Here is an 11,722-nt window from a genome sequence, read left to right as displayed (position 1 = left end):
TCCTTCTGACTATGTCCTTGAGGAGCTGGAATTTTGCTTTTCTAAAATTCAGAGTCCTGACTGTACTCTTTGTTCTTCCCATTTCCCTCAGGAGCGTGAGCTCTACCAGCGCATGATCACTGCAGCCCAGGCTGCCTCCGATCTTGACACCTCCGACGAGCTCGCTTGCATTGGTGACCACCAGGTCCAGTAGAAGGGACCTCAGGGATCATCTAGTCCAACCCTGTCAGACTCGAGGGTTTTAGTACATAATGCTGTGCAGTTCATGTACCAGAATGAAGTCCAGAGGCAGTTTTGAGACGCAGCTGCACTGCCAAGTACAGCCAGACGAGCTCTAGGAAAAGCCTGCAGGCAGGCAGGGCACAGGTGAGCCCCCCGACCGCCTGCAGTCTCAAAATGTCAGCTCCCACAGAAGGCAGTGGCAAAAGGAAGAACCAAGGAGAGCAAGGATTTTAACAAAACCTCCTAGAAAGAAACCAGAATCTCAAGGCTCCAGCTGGTTTCTGAAGGAGGTAGGGAGCAGGTAGCATGGCAAGATGAACCAGCTGAAACTTAAAATTAAGCGCATTTTAACAAAAGGTGGTTTCACTGCTGCTGTCATATGCTGACACAGCTAAGTTGTAGCAGAAACTGGGGGGTGGATATTCTGTGAACTGAGGACTCTGCAGAAAATAATCTGGGGTACCTACATGAAGGAACAGCAGCTCTCCAACTTTGAAGATATCAAGATACAAATCTTTTAAGCTCAGTATCCTGCTGAGACAGCAGTGATCTTAACCTTGATGAATTCCTAAGATGGAGATACAAGTTCTCTAACCACATGTTTGATGTAGCTCTCAATAGAAAGCTCAGGGTCAAAAATGACACAGTGAATGAGGGCTGATGGGAAAACAAAAATCACACAGGAGCAAAACAGACTAGAAAAGGATGCCCTGCCTAGAAGACATGAGACCTTACTGAACCGTGTGTTGTTTATCCTGACCTGAAGTTATATAAAGTAACATGAAGTCTCAAGAGCATCTCAACTCAAATGGGGAAATAATAATAATAATTTAAATAAAAATGTTATCTAGTCTTGAAATGTTCCTTTTTAGACAAAGTTAAGGCTTAGATTCTAATGTCTTAAAGCACTTACAAAATCAGATACTAAAAATATTTTCCCGGTTCTTGCAATACCAGTGTGTTGCATCACTTCATGACAATTAGGATGAGAAGGAGACCAGCAAGATACTCAAACCAACCCGTTGCTTTAGTTTTACAAGCAAAAATAAAGATTTTAAATAAGTGATGCAACTGAGACAAAGCATATCTGCTTAAAGAATGATGAAGGTATTAAGCACCAAAAGTAGTAAGGTTACCATATACATATATGGGAAAAGAATCATTATGTTTTTCAAATCAGTTTTTTTTCAGCAACCTAGCAAAATAATTCAGATTCAGTTAAAGATATCTTTAACATACCTGATTTGTCACACAGAGTAAAACTAAAATTCTGGATGCAGAAAATTATTTCATATAGAAACATGTTCTTAAATTTGGCTTAGTAATGCACTATAATGTATTTAAGAAACAGAATACATTTTGTAACTCTCAAAGCATATAAGAATATTTCAAGAATTTCTAGTCTTGATCATCTCAACAACACTGTGTTATGATAGTGAACGACTGTGTAGCAGATTTCTACTGGCAAACTTTGAAGCACCCCAAAAAGAAAGGTTTTGCTGATGGGAAAACAAAAGCAGTAGATATATTGAGACTCATCTAGGCTCATATAACTGAATAAATTAATGGCTCATGAACTGGAAAGTTGAACCCAGGCATCTGACTTCCACACTCATCACTTATCCCTGTGCAACACATGCCCAACATATCACATATCTGCACACATCGTAAGTGTTATCTCACTCAAATGCCTACAAATCCACAAAATGAAAATGGAGAGGAAAACAGTGCAACATTCAAACCTTGGCAAGAGTGCGATGACTGGGGTAATAAGACACAGTAAATAGAAGGTGGGGTCTGAAAGCTGTTGCTCCATAATCCAGTAGGGGTTGGTGGGGGGGTTGCAGACCACACAGGCGGCATTGTAGATCAGGGAGAAGATGAGGTAAAACACCACACTGCCCATCATCGTTACCAGGTGGAACATGGTCTGTAAGCAGAATTGCATGAAATGAGTGTGATGCTTGTGAGACCCTGACTCTGGGTGTAAGACAGGAGGATCCAAAGACAGATTGGAAAGAACATATCCAATAGTCCATGCTACTGAAAAGTGCAGTAGGAGAAATACCTGGAAATCAACTTACAAAACAACAGTGACAATGAATACAGTTCTTAAGAAACACTTCCTCATATACTGAAGTATGTAAAATCGTGTACTGTCCTGTCCAAAGGCATAGGAGAAGAAAATCCTGTTGCTGTGCATGTGAAGGTATTTATTACCCTGAGGCTAATAAATCAATTCTGGCACATTGTGAAATCTCAGTGCATTTGTTGCTGTTTGGTACCCAGAATTGGGGTAAATAGCTCTGAAAGACAATGCCATGTCTACACAGTATGCTATGTTCAGGAAAAAACACAGGAACAGGACCGGTCAAACACATACCCACGTTTTCATTTCTAGAGCCTGGTGCAGTAGGATGGTCAGGAGGGAGATGGTATTGATGGGGTTTCCAAAGGAAAACACATCTATGTCAGAGTCCTCGTATGTCTAGAAAACAGGCAGACAGACTGTGATGAACCGTGACTATTCAGAAGTGAATTTGTCTATTTTTTAAGGAGGATCGGAGAATGAGAATATTAATGATGCTGATACTTACCAAATAAGGAACAAAGAAGCAAACGAGGCTCTGATAGAAGGCATCCAACATTGTAACAATAAAAGTTGACAGCTTGTATATCTGCAGGAGTTTATAGATAACAGTCATTATGATGGGACGAACATCTCTAGTCTGTCCTGCGGACATAATTGCTGGCTGTTTTTTCTTCCATTAGGACTACTGATTATAGCTAACTGGTCTCCCTTCATGAGTAGATGCCTCCTGAGCAGCTGATTTAGACCAAAGGCTTATCTCTGAACAGGCATTTTCTCTGTGTTAACTAAAGACAGACCTTAGGAAGATTAACCAGTTAACCAAGGGTCTTAAAAGCTGAATGTAATGAATGCCCCATCCCTCACCAAAGGACCCCATTCCTCAAATTCTTTTTCAAGCAAAGCTCTTCCTAGAGCTATAGAATCCTTTCTGTTAAGGTTACTTCCATTGAAATATCTATTTTGTGCCATTTTAATTTGACCACTTGTCATATTTAAACTTATCTAGCAACCTGTGGGGCCACAGCTCCCGTGGAGTGGGATGCATTATTGGAGTGACAGAAGGCTCCTGTTTTTTCAATGCAGACAAAATGCCAAAGCAACAATAGTAACCTCTTCAAAATGGTAAAGAACATATATTTCGCATACATGTGAGGTCCAAGAGCTCCTAAGAAAAGGGACGGAAAGTCCTACACAAAACCATCAAACTCCGCACTTCCTTGCCTAGGTTTTTCAAAACATCCTTAAACACAATGTGAACCACCAGTGTTCATCAGTGCTAAAAATCACAGTCCAGGATAATGAAAGTAGGCATTAGGACAAAAAGAATGAGAGAAGAATTCCTAAGTACCTGGCAATTTTGTGATTTAAAACTAAGGCCACTTCAAATTTTGCTTATTAACATTTTCATAATTTCCTGTTAAAAATGTTAAGGCAATTTGAGAATAAGTGCTACTGCTCTGTATGTATATGCAAACCCAGGTATGTATATGTGTGCTCCTTACAAACATACAGAGGTCAGACTGGTTCTCTAAACCTGACAGGCAAACTGAGGTAAAAACATACCCTATTTCATGCACATTTTCTAAGGGTTACCAATACTGACTATTCAAAGTAAAAGAAATAAATGAAACAGTTCATGCCTGGAACAGCCTAGACACCAAACTGTGACAAAATCCTCTGTGTATTAACAGGTGTATTTCTGAACCTGAGAGTAGAAAAAAAATGTTGAGTTGTTTATTAATTTAAGGGTTTGCATTTTCCTGCCACATTCTGCTTTTAACAAGCTTTTCTTCTTCAGTAGGTTGAGACTGTTCAAAGCACCAAATCTGAGCAGAGTTTTATCAGGGACCAGCTAAACTATTTTACCCTCATTCATTACATTTCTCATCCTGTTTTATTCATTTCTCCCTGCGCCTTCACTGAGAAATTTTCTGTATATATGGTGTGTACATATGTACATACACACACATATTTGCTCCACCGTCTCTTCTTTGGATCAGAAATGCCAAACACAGGGCTGATTCACTAGCACATCACTTCACTTATTATAATGCAGCATGCTGGTACCAAACTAGATTGCTCCATATATTTACTGGCAGAATAAACCTTCCCATTTACATCTTCCATCTATGACCAAGCACCCAGCCTCCCATCCAGGAAGCAACTTCAATCATATGTTCCTCACCGGCTCTTCTGACAGCCACAATTACACCTTCTGTCAGTGGCAATAAACTAGAAACCATAGATGGATCATTTGCTTCCAAGTAAGTCTAAACTCTTCTCTTCCTTCCCTCCCCACAAAACCCAAAACCCTGTGGTCCTTTGGCTTATCAAGCAGTTATTTCAGCAATCAAGACATACCTCTGAATTTTGTCCATTCTTGTACAACTCAGGCAAACCTAGAAGTGTTTCTGCAGAAACATCTCTATCCAGGACTCCAAAGAGAAGAGGGGGCATTGAGGTGAAGAAGAGATTGAAAAAAATCATCTGCCAGTAATCTATCATTGTGCTGCCTGAGAACCCACAGAAGAACTGGTACCAGAAGAGCAGGCTGACATAGCTCTGTGGAGAAGCAAATACAAACACAACATCCCATTAACAAGCCGAACTGTGGCTCCCCACAGGCACAAAAGCCCATCCTTCACGCTGATGTGATATCATTTCTCTTTGGGCTATGGGAGCTGTGAAGCTGCACCTTTCCTGTGGCCTCTCCTTTGCATCCTCTTCCTTTCCCCATGCTGTTCCTTACTATCACAGCTGATCTCAACTCTTTAGTTTGTAATGCAGAGATAGTCTATGTTTCTCATAGTTCCACCTATGAAGTTTATGTAGCACGCTGGTTATTAACAGTCTCCCAGGAATATGTTATTTTCGTTTGCACTTTATTCCATAGAATAAAGCAGTTTTTCCTAAGGGTCTACTTCACACCGATCCACTGTGATACAGCTTTATAAAAAGCCATTTGGTTTCTTCAAGAAAATATCAGGGAATAATTAAGAAAACTGTTCACAGCTCTGAGCACCAGATTTTAAAATCCTTTTGCAAACTGGTTGTCCATGTGGAATCAAAGGCCTCCTGCTCCCTCATGGTACTGGGGAGATAATGGAAGAGCAGCATCCCAGTCTGGAGAGCTATTTCGCATTGCAAATAAATATCCTTTGAACTCTAAAAGGATACCAAATCAAGGAAAAAAAAAGTTTCCAATCCACTACAAATTTTAAGACTGATAAGAAGTAATCCTCATTCAAAATCATTAACAAAAAAAATACAAATACTTTGAATTCTAAGTAAACAGTCTTTCATGCTCAGAGTCTATTTCATGTCAAATGTACTTTGCAGTCTTGTAGAAACCATATTACTATCAGGTTTTTCTAATTTACATTATTCTTCAATGCACAGCTCATTTGCATATACATTAAATTTTTAGTAAAAATGCCAGATATGACTTCATCATTATTTGCAAGTGGTTCCTATCAAATTAAATGCAAAAATTTGGAGGTTTCACAGGCTGCCAATTCTTAGTGCACAGTCATCTTCTATATTCTAGCACTAATAATCTGCTCTTCTTTATGCAAATTTTATTTTGAGGCTCATGGGTATTTTTAATAATTTTAAATATGAAAGTTACTAAGCCTCGAGTCCTTTTTCCCTCTGGAATAATGCTATTTTAAAGTATATTTAGAATCCATATTTTCCTCAATGCTTTATGCAGCACATTATTAAGAAGGAGGTAGCATACTATAAACTTGCAAAGTGAAGAAACAGGGACAGTAAGAGAGCATAAACCTGAAAAAAACAAAGACAACTTCCTTGCCCCCAGCCCTGGACTTAACCCTTGCTAGGATGAAAACTTCCAGCATTTTAATAATCTTACCACATTTTTGTAGAAAAAGTAAATCACCATCTTTGCCAGGCGAGCATAACACCAATGTCCATGGACAAGAAGCAGTTTTTTGAGATGCTTGAATCGGGATATTGCAAAGTCGCTAGCCATGACAGCCTTTGGTAAAAAGAGTAGAAGTTTATTTACAATATATCTTTTTCCTACCCAATACGATGAAATTTGAACATGGACATTGACATGATTTCCTACTATTGAATACTGTAGAAAAAAACCCCCAAACAAACCTTGAGAAAATAGTTGGAACTTTCTATCTCTGCAGAACTCTTCATCTTAGGAGAATGAGGAAGGGGGATGTGTGGGAAAGAACTTGGGGCAGAAACCACTGACGAAAGCGAGCCAACAAAACCTGAGAATGCTATAGTGGAGATGATTCAGAAACCAGATGCTAACCTAACACTGGACAGGCATCTGCTAATTTTCCAGGCTTATGAGCAAATACACATTTGTCCATGCATGCTAATTGTTGGCTCAAAAGACTCTGTTTTGGCTGGCCCCATAATTATGAACTGCATATTAATTTATGACAGTAATGATGCCAACTTGCATTTTTAAGATGACACTCAAGAGTATAGGGCTGCTATGAGACTTATCAAGCAGCAAGAGACCAGTTGACAAAAGTGGAAAGGAAATAAATTGAAGGGATACCTGCATGCCTTCTTGGCCAGATATTCCAATTCCAACATCAGCTGCTTGAATCATACTTACATCGTTTGCACCATCACCTAGAATGGGAAGACAAGAGGGAACAATAAAGGTTCAAGAAAGGGTGTTTAATACAAAATGCCTATATCAGAACAAGAAAAAAACTCCAGCTATGCTGATAAACAAAGGCTATTCTGTACTACTATGCAACTTAATCAGGGTAACTGATACTCAGCATCAAGCAATCATGACCTCTGGGCTCTGATCCTCCTTCCCAGAAGACCTGGATCCACCAGGGATAAGCCTGACATTGGGAACAGCTGAGTGGTGGCATGGACACCCCAAAACCATCTACATCTGCATTGGTTTGTGCATTTCTGCTTGGTGAACTCCAAATACTCAGCGACATGCTTTGCAGCACCCTACTTCACTGAATTCTCCAAATTATATGACAAATTTGATTGCAGTTGACAATGTAACTAGCCAATTTCAGGAGTTATTCTACTCATTTCAACTTGCAGCAATGTGTTAAATACATAACCAGATTTCCATGGAAAGAACAGCCATGGTTGTTGCCTGCAATGTGGAGATTGTGAATTAGGTTAGCTAGTAAAGCACAACAAATGAAACAGAAGGCTGAAAGCTTATACTTTGAACTCTAGGGCAAAGCAAGAAATTTTGAAATACATCAGACACTTCATTTTCTGTTTGGTCCACAGAGGTGTATTTTTTAGTTTTAAGTCATAAAAATCAATTCTGCAAGGATTTTAGTGGGATCACTTACCAAAAGTGGAGCAGGAAACTCAAAGCATTTCACATTATTTGGAGGTAGAAAGCAAATGAGTCAGTGCTTAATACCACTCTGGGGATAACTCTGTTTTCACCAGTTGGGAAAATCTGACAGGAAAAAGGATTTATGAAAAGCCAAAACAGTGACTGCTATTGACTGCTTTCTGCGCCCAAAGTGAGGGCAGCCTGGAGGGACTGCGTACACATGTTTGTACTGGTGTGCATGAAAGGGACTGCTGGGAGATTCTGAATTTAGAGTGCCTTCATCTTGTTTAAATGGGGACAGATTTGCTCAGTGAAAGTTGAAGAAGGAGTTTCATATGTTTTTTGATTAGGAAAGACTATTCAATATTATTTTCCCCGCTGTATCTGTGGGACAAGAAATAGCTCATACAATATATTCCGTACGTTTCCATAACTCATAAAGAAAGAACCTGTTTCCCCCTGTCTCCTGCGAGATTCAGCATGGAGGTACCTATTGATAGAGTCATCACTTTAAGCTGCCTCCGGACAAGCTTGACCACCATGCTCTTCTGAAGAGGGGTGGAACGGCAGCAGAGCACCGAGCGGCAGTGCTTCGTCAGCGCCAGGAACTTCTCCTCCAGGCCCCCCTGGAAGATGACATTCAGTGTCCGTCCATCAATCACCAGTCCGAACTCGGGACTGGGGGCCTCAGAGGCTGAGAAAGATTTGGGGATAATGCCAAAAAATTTCCTCCGTGGTTTTTCAACATCATAATTCTTCCTCACTTCTTCCAAGGTTAAATTCAAGAGAGATTCACACGTTTCCTGTGAGAAAAGAGAAGAGGTTCTAGAAATAGTTATCTCCATCTCCCTTTACAGCACAGCACTTACAAAGTGTCTGTTTGTATAGTCATGCCAGAGGGTTGAAGCCTATCAGATAAAGATTAGGGAAAACTGTCTGAGAAATGCACTGATTCATAAGATTGGAGATTATTTCAATGACGTCATCAAATCCTTCTGTGAAAACACTGCGCATCTTATCAGCTAGTAAACTTTAGTAAGAAATTATTTTAAAAGAAAATAAAATAATCTTCACATCAGGAGGACATATTCGTATTTGCAAAGCCAAGAGTACAGAAATAAAAAAAAAATAATTTTTTTTTAAAGGAGATTTTAAAAATCTAGTTCTGCTATGAATGGTGTGAGAGATTGCAGCATTTGCTTCCCTCAGAAACAAATTGCATGAGAGAAAGAAGAGGTTCAGATTTTCAAAATGACCCAGTAACTTTGACAGCTTGGCCTTTTCTAGGTGACAAATCATGTGTATGTCGCAGTTACGGACAGAAACAAAGCTTCCTATTTCTCAGCACTGTGCCTCAAACACAAACTGAGTCTTTCCCTCTTAGCAAATTTGCCTCCTTTTGGACCAAATTCCCCTTTCAGATGCCAACAACTGGAACTGGCTCAGTATCAAATAGAAACAAGATTTAAGGGGAGTGCTTTTACTTCTCCTACACAGATCTCAAATTGGCACACCACTATCAGAGAAAACCCAGAATGATCTAAAAGTTATTTTGCTGCCTGTTAACACTAAAAGTTCTCCTTCTGTGGCATGGCACTGAATACCTGAGGAAATAATCACTCCCTTTTCTACCTTTTCTGTCAGCTTTATTGAGTGATGATTCAGTTCTAAAATGTTATTTTCACTTTATGTTGCATAAGGTACATGTGTAGGATGTTTGCAAGATTTAAATTGCACTTAAGTGGGAGGTTCTGAAATCAAATGTACCCCTGACATCTAATAAAAAGCTGCATCTAGCGTGCACACTGAAAACCTCTGAAAAATATCGAAGAAGAATCTTCTTTCTGTGAACAAACCAAAAATTGTAGTGGAAATTCCTGGTTTGTCTTGGCTTGCCTTTTTAAATGAATCCCCCAAACTACCTACTTGTACTGCTTCTTCCTGGAAGATATTTCATTTTCAGTGTTTGAATAAGCTACTGGGCTCGGGGGGGGAGGAGACACCCTTCCCACGGAAGCTAGTTCAAGGGTTAGCTTTGGAAAAATGAATAGGTTAAGTGCTTTGTATGTATTATTTGTTTTCCCCCACTGCTGCCATTGGGAGACACTTTGAGAAGCTGTGTTCTCTGCTTCATTTTGAAAGGGAGGGAGCTAAATCTTATTGTGGAGCAACTCCAGTGCCCACCAAACCACACGTATTCACAGAAACCTCCATATGCGCGCAGCTTGCATCTGAGTCTGGATCAAGGGCCATACAGGGTGCTTTGGGTAAGCTAACGCGCCTGCGTTTCCCGAAGCCAGGGTGGTCCCGCCTGCAGCATCGCTCCTCTGACAGAAACCATCTTCTAATTTCCATCCTAAATATATTCATTCTGCCTTCCGTTAAAGCAGATATGCGTATCAAATGAAATTACACATTGAAGCAAGGAAAGTATTCCATGCCAAATTCTGTATCATCTTTGCGTGTTTCCCTATTTCTGCGACATTAAAAGAGAGAGACATTTGCATAGGATTTTATTCTTGTTTGGAGAGCTACTGACTGCAGACAAAAGCAGTTAGAAAGTAGGCCATCTAAGTGCTCTATACAATTGCCTATTGCAAGAAAAACAGTATTTTAACTATATTTAATTCATCCTCACAATAGCTTTATAGAGAAAGGCAAGCTTGTATCTGTAACCCCCCTTCTTGTGGGGAGAAAAAACTGAGGCAACAGAGACCATTGACTTGCCTAATTGCAGAAGGAAGCCCTGCCTTCCCTCCTCAGCCTCCTGTCTACCCATGGGAAGACTCATCTCACAGTACCTCCTGTTACTGCTGACTACGGGCCACCAGTGTATGCTGCATAAAAAAGACAGAGTACCACACTGGGGAAAGGGTAGGGGCTGCTGCCTGGGGCACCTCGGTGGCATGTGTGGCTCTGTGGAAAGCAAGAGGTCACTAGAAAGAAAATAAAGAACAGGGCAGCACAGCTGGCATTTTGGACCCTGTTTTGGTGCTTTAGAAATGGTCAGGGCTGACTTCTTAGCAAATGGGTCTGGTTTAGCCATAATGCCTGAACTCCCCTAAATCCATGTCACAAAGCCATCTGTCCCACCAGAATGCCCGGAGGGATGAGACGCTAGGCTGTGCGTAGCAGGAGCCATCCTGCTTTCCGAAAGCAAGGCACAGTTTTCCTGCTACCCTGCTTCACAATCTGCAAAAGCCAAGGTTGCTTTTCTAAAGCCTTTACTTTCACCAGCCTTTATGGCATTTGCCCTCTTCGAAAGTTAGGACTCTATTTTCTCTCTCGTATTCAGATGATTTCAGCAATAGCCATAGATTGCACCACAGATTGTTCACTGTGTTTCAGTGAGTCACAGGAGCTGGCAGACATGTCCTTGAAGTGTTTATCCTCATTTTGGAGTATGTTTGCTTTGCCTACTGCTTGACCTTCTTATTGCCCATGGAAATTTAGGGAATATCTGTGCACATCAGTATGTGTGCCACCATGGAATGTCAAGAAAGCAACCGTGTTTTTAACCAGCCCACAAGAACTATATTTAGGTATCCAATATGGTGAAATGCTGCTTACACAAAGAGATACTGGATTAAATTGTTCACTAATGAATTTCTGATAAAGCCTAATCTTATTGGGGAACATAGAATCATAGAATCATAGAATGTTTTGGGTTGGAAGGGACCCCTAGAGGTCATCTAGTCCAACCCCCCTGCAGGAGCAGGGACACTGCTAACCAGATCAGGTTGCTCAGAGCCCCGTCCAACCTGGCCTTGAATGCTTCCAGGGATGGGGCCTCCACCACCTCTCTGGGCAACCTGTTCCAGTGCTTCACCACCCTCATTGTAAAGAATTTCTTCCTTATATCTAGTCTAAACCTATCCTGGTTTAGTTTAAAACCATTACCCCTCGTCCTGACACAGCTAGCCCTACTAAAAAGATTTTCCCCCTCTTTCCTATAGGCCCCCTTTAGGTACTGAAAGGCCGTAATCATGTCTCCCCGCAGCCTTCTCTTCTCCAGGCTGAACAAGCCCAACTCCCTCAGCCTGGCCTCATAAGAGAGGTGCTCCAGCCCCCGGATCATTTTTGTGGCC

General features: G+C 40.8%; 1 protein-coding gene across 1 annotated transcript in view; it reads right to left on the bottom strand.

Moving 5' to 3' along the window:
- ATP10B (ATPase phospholipid transporting 10B (putative)) overlaps positions 1–11,722 on the bottom strand; it is a 58,562-nt gene that overhangs the window by 3,814 nt on the left and 43,026 nt on the right. The window contains exons 15-21 of the mRNA XM_035902481.1: positions 8,125–8,437; positions 6,864–6,940; positions 6,189–6,314; positions 4,676–4,876; positions 2,820–2,900; positions 2,606–2,710; positions 1,965–2,152 (exon numbers count right to left, since the gene is read on the bottom strand). Of these exons, the coding sequence (XP_035758374.1) occupies positions 1,965–2,152; positions 2,606–2,710; positions 2,820–2,900; positions 4,676–4,876; positions 6,189–6,314; positions 6,864–6,940; positions 8,125–8,437 (1,091 nt within the window). The remainder of the gene's footprint in view (positions 1–1,964; positions 2,153–2,605; positions 2,711–2,819; positions 2,901–4,675; positions 4,877–6,188; positions 6,315–6,863; positions 6,941–8,124; positions 8,438–11,722) is intronic.

This window comes from Egretta garzetta, unplaced genomic scaffold (genome assembly GCF_000687185.1).
Source record: "Egretta garzetta isolate BGI_Z169 unplaced genomic scaffold, ASM68718v1 scaffold209, whole genome shotgun sequence".
NCBI lineage: Eukaryota > Metazoa > Chordata > Aves > Pelecaniformes > Ardeidae > Egretta > Egretta garzetta.
Note: the sequence above shows the minus strand (reverse complement) of the source record. Positions and strands in the feature narration are given on the sequence as shown.